The 20,978-nt window shown below is 42.1% G+C and overlaps 1 protein-coding gene across 2 annotated transcripts in view; it reads left to right on the forward strand.

The window, feature by feature from the left end:
- Nucleotides 1-16,099, forward strand: part of PLXNC1 (plexin C1) — an 83,999-nt gene extending 67,900 nt beyond the window's left edge. Inside the window, exons 22-31 of one of the 2 annotated variants that reach the window (XM_075933330.1) lie at nt 4,856-5,033; nt 5,985-6,088; nt 8,981-9,035; nt 10,028-10,059; nt 10,150-10,248; nt 12,221-12,384; nt 12,865-13,012; nt 13,251-13,388; nt 13,472-13,546; nt 15,707-16,099. In XM_075933330.1, coding sequence (XP_075789445.1) covers nt 4,856-5,033; nt 5,985-6,088; nt 8,981-9,035; nt 10,028-10,059; nt 10,150-10,248; nt 12,221-12,384; nt 12,865-13,012; nt 13,251-13,388; nt 13,472-13,546; nt 15,707-15,811 — 1,098 coding nt within the window. In that variant the 3' untranslated portion in view covers nt 15,812-16,099. The other variant, XM_075933333.1, reaches the window with a different exon arrangement.
- Nucleotides 16,100-20,978: the final 4,879 nt, after the last annotated feature.

Raw genomic sequence — 20,978 nt, forward strand, 5'->3', positions numbered from 1 at the left:
CAGCTTTCAGACCTATTCTCTTTTCGCTGTGGCTTTGTCTACACTGCAAGTTTTTGTGGCAGAAAATATGCGAATGAGGGATTCATTAGCATGAGTCACGACATCATTAGCATATTTTCTGCGGATTCTTTTTGTGCAAGAGGATTTTGCACAAAAGGAAGCAGTGTAGCCACTTCCGTTTTTCCCAAAAAAGAAACCCTTCCACACAAGATTCTTACGTCTCTCAGGGATATGTCATGTTATGGCCTGAACTGGGATGCAGTGGATTCATGTGGGCCTGTGCCAATCCCTCCTACCACCTCACCGCAGAGGGTGGCAGCCTCCCCACCTTTAGGCCAAGAATCTGCATTGGTTGCCTGCCCAAGCAAGGACACCAGACAGTTTTGCTGACCCTCTGTCCTACCAGAGAGCTGATCCTGCTAGACTGCTGCATCATTCTACCTGATTGTAGGCCAGAGACATTAACTGTTTACTGCACTGTCCCTGATTGAGCCTCCAGGCATATAGATTGTCTGCTGCTCAGCCTGACTGTAGGCCAGAACTGTCAGCTAATTCCCCCCTGAACTGACTTGCCCCACAAGCATTGGAGAGAGGGGAAGTGGTCTCCCTCCCTGATGGGTGGGGAAAAAACTGTGACCACATTACAGGGGAGAATGCCTTCCTTTGTTGAATGTGATGTCGCGTGGTCAGGTAGCAAGGCCTAGGAGTCAGAGATTAGGGAGCTGCCATTGTCCTCCGGGCAGCGAGGCCAAAGAACCTATGAGGGGTAGAAGGACCCAGGCCTACCTTATTCCATTGGGTTCTGATTAGGGATGTTAAATATTGGTTAATTGAATTCTTATCAGTTAGTTGACTACTCTATAGTCCCTGGGGGCAGGGCCAGCAGCAGTGTGGAGTGCTAGGCTGGAGCTAGTCCATGAGGGGAGCCAGTTTAAAAACTAGCTCCTCTTGCAGACTGGCTGCTTGCCGCCCTATGCTGCTGCCTCTGATAAAGAGGCAGCAGTGTGGGTGGCAGCAGCCCCTGTCTTGGCGGGGGTGGGCAGGGGCAGATCTGAGCTCCTGGACCTGGTTTGAACTGGAACTGAGCCAGGTAGGGTTGCCAGATGGTTTAACCAAAAATACCAAATACTCCCCTCCCCCCCCAAAAAAAACACTGGGGAAAAAATTCAGTTGAGGGGAAAAAAGGGGGGGAGACCAAAGTTGTTGTGGGGGGGGGGGGGGATCCCTGAGAGTTATTAAGCAAAAAAAAATAATAATAATAAAAAAGCATGGCCCCTTTAAGAAAAGCCTTTGAGGCTTTTTGCCGGTGGCCATCTTGTTTTCCTGATCCGAGCCAGGTAAGAGGGAGGTCTGGGGGAGGAGGGACTGGGTTCGGTTGCTGAGTGTGTGTAGGGTTGCCAGGTGTCTGGTATTTTTGCCTCCTGGCAAGGAAAAAAATCAGAAAATACCGGATATTTTAGGTGTCTGGTATTTTCTGATTTTTTTTACCGGACAGGAGGCAAAAATACCGGACTATCTGGGTCAGTACCGGACACCTGGCAACCCTAGAGCCAGGCTGCCTGCCTGCCCAACTCCTAATACACTTTAAATGCAGAGCCACAGCAAAGATAGGTCCTGGACCCACCATGAGCCAAAACTGAGCCAGGCTGCTGGCCAGCCTGCTAAAAGCTTTACTAATTGATGGGGAGAGAAATGTGTTTAGTCTGTAGCATTAACCTATAAGGACAGAGGAAACATAACTTTTCTTGTTACTCCAAAAACAAGAGCGTGTCAGATTGAAACAAGGAAGTTTGTATTATTTTGTGGGGACAATGCTATTATAGGAAAATCAGCTAAACCATAAAACACATTTGCAAGAAGGTGAAGAGGAATCGGCTTTCATTTACGACTCAGTAAGCACCCTTGAATGTGTTTAGTTTAAAATCCAGCTACTAGCAGAGGAATGAACTAGAGTGCCATGGGGATGTGTCAGTGGAGGCACGAGCTATGTTTTTTTTTTCTTTCTGGGGTGTTTGTCCCAGGTGGCTAGTGCTCATGCAATAGGTGGGAATAAGGGGGATAGCCCAAATCCTGCCACATGAGCTTTAGCTCACCTTCTTCCCCAGTCCCTTAGGTGGAGGCAGCAGGGCTTTGTCAGCGCCAGGGCAATAGTGCAGAATGAAGGATACCCATGGGGCACTAAGTCTGCTGAGAAAAGTGATATTCATGAATATCTTTTTCACATTGCCAGCCTTCTGTACCACTGCTGATGCAGCACTGCCTTCAGAGCTGGGTGGCAGTATATGTACTTGGGCCAGAGGGCCATGAACAACAACAGATACAAAGAATGGGGGGAGGGGGTGCTGATCAAGTAAGTTTGAGAGCCACTGATCCCATGGGAGTCTTCCCATAGACTTCAGTGACCTTAGATCAGGCCGTAGATAAAATATTAAGTAATTTTTGCCCAAATGATTCTATTGTTTAATGTTATGATCCAAAGCCTGTTGAAGTTGATGGTGAGACTTCCATCGAGATCATAAAACTTTGGATCAGGCCCTAAGTGTAAGTCATGTATATTTTCTTTTTGTGGTTATTCTGCATCAAAGTCACTGCAAAGCATCTCAGCCAATACTCATTTCTTTCTTTAGGTGCAATGTCCTCCCTCACCATGACCGTATCTCCTCCTGTTCCACTCAGTTGGTTCTTTCAGTTTGTCCTTAATTACTCTGGTAATTAAGCATCTCTATGTCCTGATTAAATCATTCTCAGTTACTTCAATTACATCATATTGTATTGTTCATTAAATCCTGACATCTGCAGTTTTGTAATCTTGTTTTTTATACTCCATCTGTTTTTGTAGAAAGAGGGAAGTTAAGAACCAAAAGAGACATTAATTTCCTTTTCTTTCCTTAGCACAATGTAGTAGTTTCCACTCATGGCTGATTTAAAAAACAAAAAAACCCACACTCGACATCTATTATAATTATATCTCTAAATCTGGAAGAGAAAACAGGCGCACACAATGGCTTGAGGCTAACTTGTCTCCTGCTCTCATGAGAGTAGAAAGGAAAAAAATGACATTTTTAGTTGCTTCCTCTTTTAACAATCTTTCCTCTAGTGAGTCACACCCACGATCCTCATGTTTCAGTGAGAGGTTTATTAGAACATGTGTTCAGCTGCTTAAATGTAGAGCGTTATTACATTAGTTTTTCCTCTGTGGCTTGCATTCAGTGACAGACTTTTAAAACATTTGTTTCTGTCACACATGGAACAGATGCTAACATGGTATAAGCAAATTAGGGATGATAGATAGAGTGTAATTGAATAGTTGTGTAACCACATCAAATTTTAGCAGGTACACAACTATTTGATAGTCCCTAGTGGCAGGGCCAGCAGCCAGTGCGCTCCCAACCCCGCTCCTGGGGAGCCCCCTGCCACTCAACACTGCTGCCTCTCTATCAGAGGCAGCAGCACGGGGTGGCAGGCAGGAGCTGGTCTGCGAGGGGAGGCAGTTTTTAAAGTGGCTATCCATGCAGACCAGCTCCCGCCTGCTGACCCATGCTGCTGCCCCTGATACAGAGGCAGCAGCACTGGATGGCAGCAGACCCTGTCCACAGGAGGTCCGAGCTCCCCACAGACAGAGGCTACTCTGGCATGGAGCAGCCCATGTCTGTGGGGAGCTCGGACCCCCTGCGGACATGGGCTGCTGCTGTGGAGCAGCCTCTATCTGCAGGGAGCCCAGGCCCACCATGGACCAGAGGCTGCTTTGCGACAGCCTCCTTTCCCCCCACCATGCTGCTGCCCCCACCCCTGCCGCCTCTGTTTTAAGCTAGCTCCCCATATGTATCAGCTTCTGCCTGCCCCTCACCCTTCACTCTGCTGCCTCTATCAGACCAGCTCCTGCCTCCCCCTGCTGCTTCTGATATAGAGGCAGCGGGGGGATGGAGGGGAGGGAAATATGTGTAGTTGAGAGGATTAACCAATAAACCTAGGCTTATCTGTTAATCATCTAGTCGTATACACACAAGCATCTTACAATATTAGCAAAGCTTTGTTATCACTGCCTCAAACTTAAACCTAGTCATGCATCCACACTCATCTCCCTCTCCCTTCTGTTCTCCTCCTGTGGCTAGCAGAACATTTCAGGTATGGTCCATGGATGTGGCCTACTAGTGGGCTGACCCCATTATGAGTATAGTCTGGCAAACAAGCTGGCTCCCAGACACACATGATTATGAACTGTGTAGACCTCCTCATTCAAATCAGATTCCAAACAATATGTGAATAGATGGCTTTGTACTTAACTTGCACCACTCACTTGCCACCACACTCTCTTGCCAGTGGGTGTGGCAAGTGAGTGGTGAAGAAATACTTGGATTCTGATGGATGCAAATTTCCATAGGTGCTTGTGATATGTTCTTCTCATCAATAACAATAGATGCTGATCAGTGATGTGTATTTTAACATCCCTTCCAATTTAAGAGACAAAAATGCTTATTATGGCCGCTTGCTTCTCAAGCTTTTATTCTCGTGCAACTTTATTTTCTAGGAATCCCATATATACCAAACAAATGCATATTTTAGGGCGTATACTTTCTTCTGGTCTTCAGTGGTAACTCAATGCATACATTGGCACACATGTAGAAGAAAAAATGCATATTTGAAAACATACACATGCATGTCAGTGATCCTTCAAACACTGTGAATTAATTAGATCTCACTGATTCATTATTTAATTCCACCAAACAAACATTATGATTGGAAAAATAGTTTAAATAAGTGATAGCTTGTCATATGTCTAACCTGATCTGCATGTTTGCAACTGTGAAGCCCATCTCATTCTCTGTAGATTTGAACAACATTTGTATTATTGCAGGCACTGAATGTCGTCTTTGAAAAAATCCCAGAAAATGAGAGTTCAGATACGTGTCTTAATATCCAAGTTAATGTTCTGGATTGTGATACCATAGGGCAGGCCAAAGACAAGATCTTTCAAGCATTTCTAAATAAGAATGGCTCTCTTTATGGTCTTCAGCTCAGTGAAACTGGTCTTGGTAAGAGAGTGTTATATTTCCATTATCCTCTTCTGTTTGCTGCTGTCTCTGTGAAGATTCCTACGTCCTGTCACTGGCTTTGGCTGCTATTAGTTGATTTGGCTTTGTCATAATTAATTCTGGTTAATTCATACAGCTAGTAAGGCTATAACTCTGTGCTTGCCCCCAGGATTTTATATTTATGAGTTCCTGTGTTAAAACCACAACTGCCTTTACTTGCACAAAGTTATTAACAAACATTAGCTAACACATGTTAGCTGTGTCCATACCCCTCCCCCCCCCCCCCCGGTATGGACACAGCAACAGTGACAGAACACATTTGTACAACAGAATAGCACTAAGTCATGTGCATAGGGTATCACAATAGCAAAAATATTCTCAACTGCAGCCAAAACTAGGCTCTTTCTTTCCCCATGGCACTGCTGTTTTCTTTTACTATCCTACGCAGGCAGCCACTAAGAAAACTCAAATAACTATAAGAGACTGCCAAAGGGGACGAGGAGTGAGATCATTTCAAAGGCAGATGGAAAACAGCATGCCTCACGATCATAGAATCTTGATCTGAAATGGCTATATAAACTGTATGGCTAAAAGAAACAGGTTCATCCAGCGATCCAGTTTTAGAAACAATTCCATAAGATACATCTGAAACATTCATTTGGGCTTGATGGCTGAGAGCTCTTGTCTGGATTGTGGCTTGAGTAAGATAAGGTGAGCCACTTCCAGTAACCTCATCAGCCAGAGACCCATAAGTGTACAAAGGGTTTCTACTGGCAGGGCATACAAGTCATGCTCATGGAAATTAGTACATGGACTGTGGTTAGTAGAACTCAGATTGGAACCATTTGTCAAAAATAATAAAATAACTGTGCCATCTTTTGCTTTACAAATATTCATTTCATTGGACCAGGTTTAGCGTGTAACTTCTATTTCAATATCATTGTTTTACAGAACTTCAGACTGGTGCGCAGCATAGAGAACTGTTAGATATAGATGGTTCCACTGTGATTCTGGAAGATGGGATAACAAAGCTAAACACCATAGGTCACTATGAGGTAGGAACCAGACTAGTGCATCAAATTAGGAGCCTATTTCTCCCAATATTCACCAAGGTGGGGAAAACTCTGTAGAGTGACCACATGTGGATACCTAGACAAATTTTTATCACAATCAATAGTTATGAAATGTTCTTAGTGTTGAGTCACATGCTATTTCATGTTACTTGTGGAGAGGTGATTTTATTAGGGAATAATACCCATTAGGTAGCTCACATATGCTATATTTGGCAGTGCAGTCCAGTGAATAATAGTCATTAAAATGTCTGAGGTTCAGTGTCCAGAATCAGAAACATGCAAAATACCAGTCACTTCCGAATACTTAGGTTCTCAATTTTTATTTTACCCAACTCTTTTTCTTTTAAATTTTAAACCCAGCACCTTAACATTGCATTAATATAGAGCTTCCACATTTCATTTCTTAGGGCTTTATTGTTTTTTTTTCTTACTGGAAAAAAAAAAGAGAAGAAGAAGTAGCTCCTCACCTTTAGGAAGTGTTGTATGCTCCTTTAATGGAACTATTCACAAATGGCACATCAGGGCATGCATATTCAGGGGAGGCACTGATGTGTTTTTTTACAAGATCTCTGACACTTTCTCCTAAAAGCAGCCTCTTGACAAAGAGGCAAGACAAGAGATTACTTGCTTGCTCCCCAGGCAAGTACAGAGCTGGTAAACAGCTTACACACCTGTTCTCCAGTTGCAGATTTTACATGACCCAGACTTCAGAGCCACCAGTGAATTCTAGGGGCACAAAACTGAAGCAATTTGAATCAGATGTGAGATCCAGTGATCCCTCATTCAAACAACAGTTTTCTGTGGATAAGAGGACAAGAAGCCTAGAGGGCTGAATGAGAGGCACACTGAAAGGCAGACTGCTTCCTCTTTAGCTGTTCTGAAAGGCACATGCCCCATGCTACAGATACATGAAACTGTGCATCTTATAAATTAATAATATGCCTGTGGAAATGATGAGATCATGAACAAGCAACTGAAGCATCAGGACAAAAAAGAAGGGCCTCACTGTTTATATATTTTGGAGGAAGAAATGGCGGATTTGGTCAAAATAACAACAGAAAAGAGAAACTTTTTTCCCATTAAGGGCTGACTTTTGTCACAGATACATGATTCATTGTAGGGGGCAGCCCTGCACTCCTGGCATCACTTTCTATAGGGAACCATAATTCCCTCCCTGTACCTCTTACCCTTTGCTGCCCTACGCGCCAGTGGGTGTGAAGGATGATGACGACAACCCTGGGCAGTAGCTGGTGTATATTAGAGTTAATCTGCCCTCTGGGCTTATGAGTGTGAGGGCCTAGCACCAAGGCTTTGCTTATTCCACGTGCCTCCACTCCAAGAAGGGAGTAAACTAACCAGTTCTGTGGTGCACGTCACTCACACAGAGGGTTAAGGGGGATTCTCTCTCTCTCATATGGGTACCTGGTGCAAATCACAATTTAGTCCTAACAAATTTGCCCAGTTTTAGAGTGGTCTTAACATAGTATATGCTGAAACATCCCTACAGCTCTGGATGAACTGCAAAACACTGCATTATCATAGGAAACCTATTCTTTATCAATATACTTATAAAATACTCTGTGTCTGCCTCTCAGGAACAAGTGTAAGGGCAAGATTTCTTTGGCACAAGACATTTTTTTAATTGGTTAACCACTTAAACATATTGTTTAACCAGTTAAAGGTGGGATTGGTGGGGGGGCTGGAGTGGATGCTGGAGTAGCCCCTACTTGCGGAGGGTCCCCCACAGACAGAAGCTGTTCTGGATACTGAAGCAGCCCAGGACTGCGTTAGGTCCCCCAGAAGGGCTGGAGCAGCCCCCTGCCCGTGGCTAACCTTACTTGTTAACTGGTTAAACGTTCACATTCCTAGAGGGCACAGCTTTCTACAAAGTATCTTCATGCTCATGCTGCTTCCCAGCAGTGGGCTGCCTGCCAAGGCTATAAAAGGCATTTAAATTATTTTGGCAGAGCTCCTTCATGGGGTTGGACAGCTGTTTTTGTAATTATAGAGCAGAGTGTGCAGGCACTTGGCAAAGCAAAGGATTCAACAACTGACTACACTTAGCACTACACAGGATTGGCTTTGGATCCATTCTTTGACAGTAACAGTATGACTCACCAGTTTCTTTTTAAGAGGAGATTTACTGCCTTCACATTGGAATTTATTCATAGAGGGAGGATGAGGATTTTCCTAGAAGTCTCCAGGCAGCTGAAGTGAAGAAAGCTACAATACACAAGTTTGATCTTCATCCCTTTGGAAATTGAAGACTGGAAGTTAACTATTAGGAACTTGAGGCCTCATCATCTGCAAAATGCAGATCTCAGCCTCCTTTGCGAAGAGTAAACAAAGGCATCCTTTGCCTTCACTGCATCATCCCCACATGGGAAGGGGTTTGGTGGGAAGCCAGGCTAAGGGGTTGCAAATCTTTATTGTATCAACCCTGTAGGGAATCCACAGATGTAGGAATGTGAAGGGAGAGCAGAAAACAGGGAAAGATTAATGAAACCTAAGGAGATAGATGCAGAGCATAGATAAACCAGCTAAATCTGGCAAGGAGGAAAGCCTTAGCAGTTGATTTTCAGAGGTGATGAATTTCTGTTACTCCAGTTAAAGCCCAGCATCTCTGAAAATAAGGCTTTAAGGCCCAGATCTTCAAAGTTGATGCAATCAATGAGACTTGGGAGCCAAAATACCTTTGAGGATCTGGGCCTAAATGTGTAGTGAGCTACGTGTGCTATGCTGAGAATGGATAATGCCAGTACAACTCACATTTTGTATGATTTGAGGTGTATCGTAGGGATGAGGAAGTGAAACCTAGGGCTTCGTTAATTATGGACATATATTTCAGTAAGAGGTATTTGTTTGTGCTTTCAGATTTCAGATGGAGCAACTATAAAAGTCTTTAAAAAGGAAACTAATTTCACATCAGGTAACAAAGGAACTGAATTATTTATTTATTTTGTATATTAAGACTGTAATAAAGTTGTAGAAAGTTGTGTTTATAGTAGTTTATATCTCAGAGGTACAATACTAAAAACTTGACATTGAACTGTAACTGAGAACAGGGACATCCATTTTAATCTTGCTCTGAGCCTGACAGGCAACACCTCCACAGGGCATTGGGAAGAAGAGATCAAAAGACACAGAGATTGAGTGGCTAGATGGCAAGGCAAAGAAGTATAAACATCACAACTGTTGTCTAATGAAAATGTAAATGGTGCACAGGAAACTTATGAACAATTGTATGAACTAGAACAGTAAGCAGTTAAAGACAGAACTTCAAGGCAGCTCCATTAAGCACTTAGTAAACCTAGAATTTTTGACTCAGCTATTTCAATAACACACCAGTAAGTACAAGATACATGGTAGATGTCAAGCAACACTGAGTGTGGTCTAGGATTGCTGCATGCTGAAGTTGCTCTCTCCCATGCCATTCACTGTTGGTCTCTTTTCTGTAAACCATGCTTCCCCTACACAGGCTGTCCCAGGCAGAAGCTGACTTCCATCTCCCTTTCAGGATTTGTCAGCATTACAAAATTGTACCACTATTAACATTTTGGAGTTACAATTCCATCATGTCCCCCACCTTGCACCAAGAGAGAAGTAATTTCCTACTGTCCTACACCAGCAACAAATTATGATAGCCCAGGGCTGGCTCAGTTTGCTGGCCACAGAAGGAAGGGGCAATTGGAAACATGGCTCTGTTCATTTCCCTAACCCCTCCCTGCCCACTTATGTAGAGGGAGTAAGTGAAATGCAGGACCTGTGAACTCTCACCTACAGTCTGATAGCCTGCCTAAAATGTATAGTGAAGGTCTTACTTCCTGGCATGGGTGCATAGCCCAAAATAAAGATATAGCCATTGTGGCGTGCATTTAACTGACAGCCATTCATGCTTTTTATTCTTTTCCCATTGCTTAGATGCAGAATATGCTAATGACCACTGCCATTTGGTGAGTTAAATTAACCAGCCACGTAATGGTTCATATATCTAATGCCTGCATGATTATATCAGGATAATATCTGTCTTTCCCTTCCTGTAGATTTTACCTGATTCTGAGGAGCCACAGGGAGCAATGCACAAAGGAAAACAGAAATTTGAAATGAAAGAAATGTATTTGACAAAGCTGCTATCTACCAAGGTAATAATTCAGGATTCATTTTGGGGTAGGCTGGGTTGCATGCTTGACATAGCAAAAATTGGAATGGAAATTATTATGCAAACCGGATGTACGTGTATGACAATGTTAAACAGTAAAATCACTACTAGCTGCAGATTTTTATCACTCTCACAACTAACTATATTTTACAGATTGGCAAAGTGGAGCCCTAAGATAGCAATCTAGTAAAGCATTCGACCATCTCAGCATAATTATGAGACCAATTATTCTCCTGGCCTTTTGAGGATTACGATTGTAGTTACTGGAGGAAATGGGGTTCCTACTTGTTATATTAGGCAAAGGAGAGGTCAGTGTTTATAAAAATTTTGGTGAAACCTGACCCTGTTGAAGCTAATGTGAGTTTTACTGTTGTCTTCCATAGAGCCGGGATTTCACTTTCTGGATGCATAGACTATGGCCTAAGTGTTCTAAAATTATTTGAGACTTTGGGTATCCTGCTTGAGATACCTTGAAAGCGTCTGCTTTATAGAAAGCGCTGTGCACCCATTATTATTTTTAAAAATATAAGTTACTGTTGAAAAAGTAGATCATAATGTTTAGAGTGCAGGGATCTAATTCGTACAGTCCATAATTTTAGAAACATTCCCCACCATCATTATCAAAAATCCCCACAACCTTACTATATGAGAGTGAGTTATCTGAAATAAATGCAACATAATATAAATTAAAAGCTCTTAGCAACAGCATTCTTATCAGGTCTCTTACTGGATTAAATTCTGTGTTTAGGCGTTCAAACATGGCCTTAAATCGAGCAGTCTGTAATGATTAGGGTTATGAAAACACCCAGAATATGTCAGGGTACTTTCAAAAGAGAATGAAGACCAAGATCCAAAAAAATCAATCCTGGTCCTGCAATTCTTGATGCCTAGTATTGTTGGCAAACTGACCTAGAATCTAGCTGCTGTGGAAAAGATCAGTTTTTAGAGGCTGAGAAACCACAAAACAGAAATAGTCTTAAAGTTCTTTAAAGGAAATTAATCATCTGCTACCTTATAATAATATACTGCATCCAGTGTAAGCAGGAGACTAAAACAATGCTTTGAAACTATTACACTAACATGCTGTATGTATGTACCATGGACTAAATGAAATGTTGTTATGTTGGGCCACATTCTATGAACTCTCGTCCCAGCTCCTAGCAGTTGGAGGTTCAGAGATTGAGTCCTTGACCATCCTGATGAATGATAAACCTGTTCTTTATGTATTTGTCAAATTCATCTTTTAAACCCAGTTATACTTTTAGCTTTCATAATGTTATGTTTTTTGCTGTTCCCGCTGCCTTAATAATGTCTGAATAGTGTCCATACATTTTTATTAACTGCCTGGCCCCGCTGTTGTTGAGTCTTAAGATGCAAAACAAACAAACAACACCTCTTCTCTCAGTTGTGAACCAGGGCAGTAGAACAACAGCTTGGTTTACACTCTCATGTGACATCATTAGTCAGGTCCTCTAGAAATCTTGATAAGACCTTTCCCTCCCAAAAAATAATAAAGTGAGCGCCTGAGGTATTTCTGATCTCAAGTATCTTTTTGGAAAAGGTAAAAAAATTCTGTTACAATTGTGTGGTGTTACCTGATGTATTTGAAAGAAGCAGGAAAGAGCTCAAGACAGTCCCTCCTCTAACATAGAGTTCATCTTTACATTTGCCACAATTCTCCCTGTTGATGAAACATAGCATCACTGGGGAGCCATTAGCATTGCTGATGGTGATAATTCTCCAGGTTTTCTTCGCTGTTTCTGTTTCTCTCCATGCCTGTTAAGTCAATTTTACCTATACTATAGAGTGTATGAGTGCATGCATACACATGCATCAACCCCTCACCTTAATTTCTATGTATGTTTCACTTGGATTGTGTTTCAGCTCCCTTTTCCATCTGGAGAAAGGTTGTCCTTTTAACTTGTATTAACAGGACTCATTTTCTTGCTTTTCAGGTTGCAATCCATTTAGTTGTTGAAAACCTCTTTAAAAGCATTTGGAGTTTACCCAACAATAAAGCTCCAATTGCCATCAAATACTTTTTTGACTTTTTGGATGCTCAGGCTGAAAGTAAAAAAATTACAGATCCTGATGTGGTCCATATATGGAAAACCAACAGGTTTGTGTGTGTGTGTGTGTTCTTACTGTACATAAATGGAATTGGAACAGGTTGCTTACACCTTATTATATAATCTGTCTTGGAGTTAATGCTGTAACTTTAGTGATGAAGCAAACAATCTAGCCCTCTTGCTGTTTGTGAAAAAAATGTATCACGTAGTTAAAATTGAGTATTGCTCACTGGTTTTTGTGGTTTGACTGCATGGATCCAAGTTATCTATCTGCCTGGAGCTCTAATATATCAGTTAGATTCTGATATGCAGCATCATAGCTTCTAGAAATTTGATTTAAAACACCGATGTCCTTATCCAAAGGAAGTCTTTACAAATCCAGAGAGGCTTTGACTGGTGTGGTAGCTTTGTGGCATTCACTAATGCTTGTTACTGCATGAATGAGTAGCTGAGAATTGTGCCTGTCAGTATGGTGCTAGTCATCTGATATACACTGCTGAATTTAAAGTGTTTGTCCTTTCTTTGATTAGTCTTCCTCTTCGCTTCTGGGTGAACATATTAAAGAACCCTCAGTTTGTCTTTGATATTAAAAAGACACCACATATAGATGGCTGTTTGTCAGTAATTGCACAAGCTTTCATGGATGCCTTTTCTCTAACAGAACAACAGTTGGGAAAGGTAATGCCTTGCCTTCATATTATTTTGCTGTTTTCTGACCAAAAATGTTATTTTAAACTGTGTAATGCTTTTTTAATGAAATCCTGGCTCAAGTGAAAAAGTCAGTGGTGAAACTCCTCTATTTCACCCTTTGTTACTCTATCTCATAGGAAAATAACAAATTGAACAATCTAGGTAGATGTTGCTTTGAAAGAATTTTCTACGAATTTACAAGTTTTCATAATGTTTTCTTTTTAAGGAAGCACCAACAAATAAACTTCTCTATGCTAAGGATATTCCACTGTACAAGGAGGAGGTAAAGGCTTACTATAAAGCCATCAGGGATTTGCCTCTATTGCCCTCAGAAGCAGAAGAATTTTTAACTCAGGAATCTAAGGTATCATTAAAAAAGCAGATATTTCACTGACTTTGTTACTTTTTAAAAAACAAAACTGTTTCATCAGCTCTTTTCTTCTTTAGAAACATGAAAATGAATTTAATGAAGATGTGGCCTTGACTGAAATCTACAAATACATAGCAAAATATTTTGATGAAGTAAGACTATATATTATTCCTATTTATGCAGTTAATGGAGAGTTACAGCTTTGACTTTTCAAGCTAAGCAGTGTCTAGTCTGGAAACCCTCCAAGAAAATGTCAGAGAGAGGCTACTGGTAACTAGAGAATGGGGGATCTAGGCTTCTAATGCTATGTGATCGAGCACATCAAACCCCAGACAGTTCCAGACTCTGCAGGGAAATGTAACCCACAACCCTCTGTGCACTGAGAATCAGATATTGTTTGACTCTGTGAAGAACCAATATCTGGCATGGGGGTAAATGTCCTGTATTTATACCATCTTTGGACTAAGCTGTTGGAACATATCTTATTCCCTGCCACCACTTTCCAAAGTGACTTTAAGTTCCCCCAGCAGTTGCAGAAGGACACTGTGTTTTATGTTTCCTGTCCCAAAAGGTTTGGAAATATTGCTGAGTGATTCTTAAATAGAAGTCACAGTGCACAGAGGGTTGTGATAGAAATGTAGCCGTGTTAGTCTGGGGTAGTTGAAGCAAAATGCAGGACAATGTAGCACTTTAAAGACTAACAAGATGGTTTATTAGATGATGAGCTTTCGTGGGCCAGACCCACTTCCTCAGATCAAATAGTGGAAGAAAGTAGTCACAACCATATATACCAAAGGATACAATTAAAAAAAATGAACAAATATGAAAAGGACAAATCACATTGCAGAACAGGAGGGTGATGCGGGGGGGGAGGGAGGAAGGAAGGTAAGTGTCTGTGAATTGATAATATTAGAGGTAGGGAGAGTGGGATGTTTGTGAGTTAATGGTATTAGAGGTGATAATTGGGGAAACTATCTTGGTAATGGGTGAGATAGTTCAAATGTTTGTTAAGTCCTTGTTGGAAAGTGTCGAATTTTAACATGAATGACAGTTCAGAGGATTCCCTTTCAAGTGCAGATGTAAAAGGTCTTTGTAGCAGAATGCAGGTGGTTAAGTCATTGAGAGAGTGTCCTTTCTGGTTGTGGTTTGCATTTCCCTGGAGAGTCTGGAACTGTCTGGGGTTTGGTGTGCTAGATCAAGTAAAATTAGAAGCCTAGACCCCTCCTCCCCCCGTTATTTAGTCTCCTAGCTCCTGTTGTTTTCAATAGAAGGTAAGAGCCTATCTGCTATTGTGGAGCTGAGCCAGAATTCATTGTCATTGGTATGGTTATCATTTTATTCAATCCAGGAGCTAAATTTCACACCAAAGCAGAGTCAATTCCTGCTCAGTATGTTCCAGCACGGAGGACTATTCTCCATGTCAGAAAATTCCCTGCACCCTGCTTTGATTTTGGGCTCCCCCACTCTGGGTGAATGAAGTAAAGGTGCTGATCTGAGCCTGGCCCTGGAGAGATGTGGGAGACATTTGGAGGGGGGAGGAGGGGCAGAGAAGTGAGACTATAGTATAGAGTTGTGTGGGGCATTTCTAGCAGATCTGACCCTCCTACAGAACATAGCACTAGCAGATTCTGCTGATTAGTTTCCAGCTCAACTTACCTGGATTCTGCATCCAAGCATGTCCTTTGCCATTTAAGATAATTGTTAAATGACTCTACTGGTGCCTTTTAAATGTCTTTCATCTGTCTTTATTGAGGTACTTAAACTGTTGCCTCCAGAACCTTAAATTACAATTGCCGCTAACCTAGTAATTATGTTTTATTAATCTGTGGTATCTACAGGCTTAGAGGTCCTTCCTATGCCACATTATGGAGTTAAATGCCAGCAAGGTGTGTTTTAAAGTGCAGCACTGCTCTACTTCACATCCTTTGGCCCAAGGCCAAGTGTATTATTTATAGGAAGTGATACACCTGGACAACACCAACTTACACAGGACCCTGAGGGTGATGTACAGGAGCAATTCTAAATTAGACTGTGCTGCAGGTAGTGTGCTGACCTTGCATTTACTAAGTCAAGGGTGGGGCGGGAGGGTATTTTTTTTGAAACTGTGGTTGCTATTTTCAGCAGAAGCGTTATAGATCCTGCGATTGTAATGACTTGTGAAACAAGGCATAGAAATAGTGTGTTAACGTTTGAAAAAAAAGTTATAGGCACAAGTTCAGATGATTCTTACCACTGATACCTTCAGATGAGAAGTGTGTGCTTAAAACAAGTAGCAAAAAAAAACCCACCTTTTTCTAATTAATTGTTGACAGATTCTGCATAAACTAGAGAAAGAACAAGGACTAGAAGATGCCCAGAAAGATCTCCTGCATGTAAAAGCCTTATTTGAAGAAAAGAAAAAATGCAAGTGGATGTGAACAAAGCATACAGGCCCATGACTATGATGTGGTGAATTTCTAAACTAGAGGTCCTGATACCAAACTAGTATTTTGGCTGGTTATGTGTTTCTTTTTTAACATGTGGACACTGGCCTCTTCTGTGACCATTTACAGTATAAACAACAGGGCTAGACTTTCAAATATGGGCAAGTAAAAGTGCACGTGAACCCGATGCTCATATGTACAACTTGCTTAGTATATACACACATTTTTTGTGCCTAGCTCTTCCGATCTGAAAGTCTGCCCCATGTTTTAAGATTAAACAAACATGCAGAAAAAAACAATGGTCCTCCAGCACCCAGTGTGCTCACTGTAAGTTAGAGAAACTTTCATGTAAGCTTGTTTCTTGTAGATCACTGCCACCTTATCAACAGAGAATATTGCTAATTGATCATACACCCTGACATCTCATTGATCTATGGGTGAAAAGTGCAGCCTTCAATACTATTTTAAGTACAGTTTCCCTCCCTTGTTCTCCCTTAAGCATAAAGATGTGCTGGGTTTGTTTGAAAACGATATAAGAGTAGCTCTTACAACCAGTCAATTGAGTATTTACAATAAGGCTGGCTAAGAGATTCCAGGGATTTTTTTTTTTTTTTAAACTCAAGGTATATTGGTTCTTGTTTTAGAAATTCTCACTGTGAAAGAATCCAAACGTCCGTCATTAGGTTGCTGGTACAATCAACTGTTTGTTCCAAGCACATTTTCCATAGTGTACCGTCCTTATTTTTTAATAAGATTTGAGAGGATCAAGACACTCTTGAACACATTTATGTTTGATGACAGTATCTAATTACACTGCATTAGCACATTCCAGTTATTTCACCAGAGCCGTCCTATATCAAATGGAGGTTGGATATTTGGGTGACAGAAGAGTTACTGTTACAGTTCAGATTAGTAAATTACTTTAGTGGACCAGAGGACTCCATGTGATAGTTTTCTCCATGGCTACTACGTTCTCTAATGTATAAAACTAGTAGTATAGCTGAGAATACAAGTGAAATGTTCTGTTGGACATTTAGTGTTATTCTAAGACATTGCAAAAAAGCAAGTTGATCATAGTTTCCAATGTTGTTACTGCTGTGTATATGGTGCTACTTTTTTATACTTACAGTAGAGCTGGGCTTTGCTAGTGAGATCTTTGCCTGACTGCCTTAAAGTCCTATAGGCCTCCAGATTCAGCTCAGGACTCATGTATATTGCAGTAATAACTGGGATTCCCAATGCAATGTAGTTCCATTTTGGTGCTTGCAGGGCTTTGGCCAATAGCACATAAGTAAGGGCCTGTCTGTGCTACACATTGGAACTGTTTTGTAGCTACATTTTTTTGACCTATTTTAAATTGCTGTACAGCTAGGCTCTCTAAGGGTAAAGCTTTCTGCTAGACATGGTATGAGATTAAAGGATCTATTGCCTTTCACAGCAAAACACAAAGGGGTAACAGTTACTTAGGAAACCCTGCACTGAGTTTGCGTCATCAACCACTTGCCAGAAGAGGAGTAGAGAAGGGGAAAAGAATGGTGCAGTATCTTCCTGAAGGAGGAAGCATGGTCCTTGAGCTGGTTGGTACTCTAGGGCTCTGAGCAGCCATGTGTATGAAGAGCCCCTTTATAGTGCACCCCAGACAGTATAGCTCCTAGGAGTCCTGCTGGTACTGACTGCCTCACTCTGAGGATAGCAGGCACCATTAACACTAGCTCTGATATCTGTAGGAAATGCTATGGGTTGACCAGGCAGTGCCAAACAGACTATGCATCTCCATATCTGAGGCATGCTAACCACTCCCTGGGATCAGCAAGGCTTGGCTATTAACTGGGGAGGTTGACTGTAGCTCTACTTCCTTTCCATTCCTCCTCCCGCCCCCCACAGGAGCCTTAATTCACACTTTGAGTAGCATGGATAACCCCACCTTTTATATGATGGTTGTAGTTCACGGAATGTATCCACTGTAAAAACATTGTATGACATACCCAAGGTACAGTCACGCCTGCTGGATAGCTGTGTCCCTCTGCCATGCCTTTTACGCTGCTTCACTGTGAGAACTCCCACACCTGATCTGCTCTTAGAGCCACTAGCATGCAGCTCCCTCCCAGCTCTATGGGCTAGGTGCTATCACAAGCCATCCCTGAATTACACTGAAGAGCACTGCAAGTAAACGCCTATCCCAGCCTTTCCCCCAGAAACGTGTAGACTGGATAATACAAGTTATGTCCTTTAAGATTTGTGCATATCATTTTCTATCAATAGTCTCTCAAATGAGTGCCCCAAACACCAACACAGACAGATAAAACAAATTTAAAGATTTTTAGGGGACTGCAAGTAATGTGACATTATGTGGCAGACTTAGTGACAAGGAAATAAAATGTAAAACCCACCTAAAAGCTAATTGCTGCCTGTCTACAACGGCCACGAGTATTTGCACAAGAACACTGATTTTGTAATGTACAAAATCAGTGGTTCTTGCACAAATACTCTGACGCTCCCGTGTAAGGATAAGCCCTCTTGCGCAAGTGGACCAGTGTAGACAGCAATGTTAATGTCTTGTGCAAGAAAGCCCGATGGCTAAAATGGCCATCAGCGCTTTCTTGCGCGAGCGTCTACACTGGCACAGATGCTTTTGTGCCAAGGCACATGCCAGTATAGATGCTCGCTTGCGCAATACTTTTCCGTTAAAAGTATTTCCGCAAAATCATGCCAGTCTAGACGCAGCCCCTATGTTCCAGAAGCCTTCTCACTAAATCTCTTTAATTCAGGATCTCTTTCTCTCCTAGTCCAGTGGGCTACATCTAGACCGGCATGATTTTGCAGAAATACTTACTTAATGGAAAAACTTTTCCGTTAAGTATTTCCACAAAAGAGCATCTAGATTGGCAAGAATGCTTTTGTGCAAAAGCATCCATGGCCAGTCTAGATGCGATTTTGCACAAGAAAGCCCCTATCGCCATTTTAGCCAGCAGGGCTTTTTTTGTGCAAAACAGTTCTTCCCTGTCTACACACTGGCCCTCTTGAGCAATTATTCTTGCACAAGAGGGCTTTTTTCCCCCCAAGTGGGAGCATGAAAGTATTTGTGCAAGAAGCAATGATTTTGTACATTACAAAGTCAGTGTTCTTGTGCAAATTCAAGCGGCCAGTGTAGACAGCTGGCAAGCTTTTGCGCAAAAGCAATTGCTTTTGCACAAAATCTTGCCAGTCTAGACACATCCGTGCTGTTTCGGCATAGATGCTATGGGTAGTGAGCAAGGAAAAGATGATTTGGCCTTCTGAGCTCTCCTTATGTAGGACTTTCTCTTCTTGCACAAAAATAATCTGCTGCTGTGCAGGACACAGAGTTGGTGGGGCTAGAAACCCGTGTCAGAATGTAGATTTTTCTGCCCACTGTGTGTCTCCTGCTGAAGCGTGGCCACTTAATCAGGTGGTTGGCCAATTAATCTGGTTGACCCCTGGCTGAGCTGTTGGCCATCCTTTTGTGTCTAGGAAACTCGGTTAGGACTGCCCCCCAGAACATGGTCTGGTTAATACCAGAGTCAGATTTCTCTCTTACAGCATTGCCACATTTTACCAGAAAAATAAGCAGGAGCAAATGGAGTTTTCAAATACCTTACACAGTAAGCATTGAACATAGTCCAGTAAGCACCAGGCCCTCTTTCTAACTGCTAGAAATTAGACTTGCCCCAGGCCCTGCCGCTGCACCCACCATAACACACACAGCCAGGCTCCCTCTGTTCTGGGGCTGGGCTGAGAGCCACTGCAGCCTGACAAGGTGGCTGAGAAGGCAGTCCTGACAGTCTGATAACTTGATGCCTCTCTCCATATGTTCAACCCCTTGCATCTCCCTTACAAGAAGAGTTGCCATGCAACTGAATTTTTTACTTCTGCTTTTGGTGGCCAATGAATACTTTAGACAACATTGGCATCCAAACAGAAGTAAAACATTGTTGCATGGCAACCCTTCTTGTAAGGGAGATGGCAGGGGGTTGAACATATGGCAATGTGTGACAGTCTATATCCATCTGTTTAATGTGAGCTTTTTATTACTAGCTACAGCACCACTTACTGGGGCAGTTTTGTAGTACTGGACTAAGCGTACTTTCTTTTGCATAGGTTTAGTTAATTAGTTTCAGTAATTTACCCAGAACAATTTTGTAATTAGAAAAAACTTACTTGCTTTTAGCTAGTTCCACTTTAGCTCACAAAGCAGATTTTATGAAGGGCAATGAGGCCCAGTGGTAAAAAATAGTTTCAGGGTGGTTTCACCCTCTTACCCATTGGTGCACCAACTCTGGGTATTCAGGGGCTCCAGTACCCGGAGAGAAAAAACTAGAGAGTACCCAGCACCCATACAGATGGCTGGGGCTGGCTATGTACCCCCCCTCAGGTCTTAAATAGCTGCCCTACCTTTTTAGTTGAGTGCGACTGCTCTGACACTCAGTCCTTTCTGCATCCCCCTCATTGCCTTTATGTAGAAGGGGAAGAAATGAGCAAGCAGGAGGTGGCTCAGGGAAGGGGGCAGAATATGGGAACTGTTCTTGGGGGGGGGGGAGAGGAGGAGGGTTTGAAGTGGGGCAACCAGCTGGCAAAAGCAAAAGAAGCACATGTGGCTACAACTGTCACACACAGCTATTCACCTTAGCTGTTTTTAAATGGAATATTTGAAGTGAATATTATAGGTGTGGGGCAGATTTGTGAGGCCTGCCTAGCAGGAAGGAGTTCAGCTTGCCCTTGACTGTTCTGTAAAAGGAAATTCAATCTTTTGCACAACTGTACCTCCTGTGTAGCCCGATGTAGTGAAGGCTGCCATCCAGGAGCACCTCATTAGCAGATGCAGAAACAGTGCTGTTTGAGGTACCATGCTCGCAGGTGGAAGAAATAGAACTAGCCCTCTTCTGGCAGATCCTCATAATCATTGCATCATTAGAGGGCTAGAGAAATGAGTGCTGTTTGGGCCACTGCTTGTTGTCTATAATCATTACTTATGAGTGTAGGTAAAATGGAGAAGCAGGTGTGATACATAAAATGCAAGAATCTGGTTCTTGTGTAAGATACAAGTGTAAGTCTTGGCATTAGCTTTACTCCAATTTTTAGTGAATAGTTTAAACCTACATAGGGGCTTACTAACCTGTGAAGTGGGTCTTCCACAGTGTAATTA

Source organism: Pelodiscus sinensis, chromosome 1 (genome assembly GCF_049634645.1).
Source record: "Pelodiscus sinensis isolate JC-2024 chromosome 1, ASM4963464v1, whole genome shotgun sequence".
In the NCBI taxonomy this organism is placed as follows: domain Eukaryota; kingdom Metazoa; phylum Chordata; order Testudines; family Trionychidae; genus Pelodiscus; species Pelodiscus sinensis.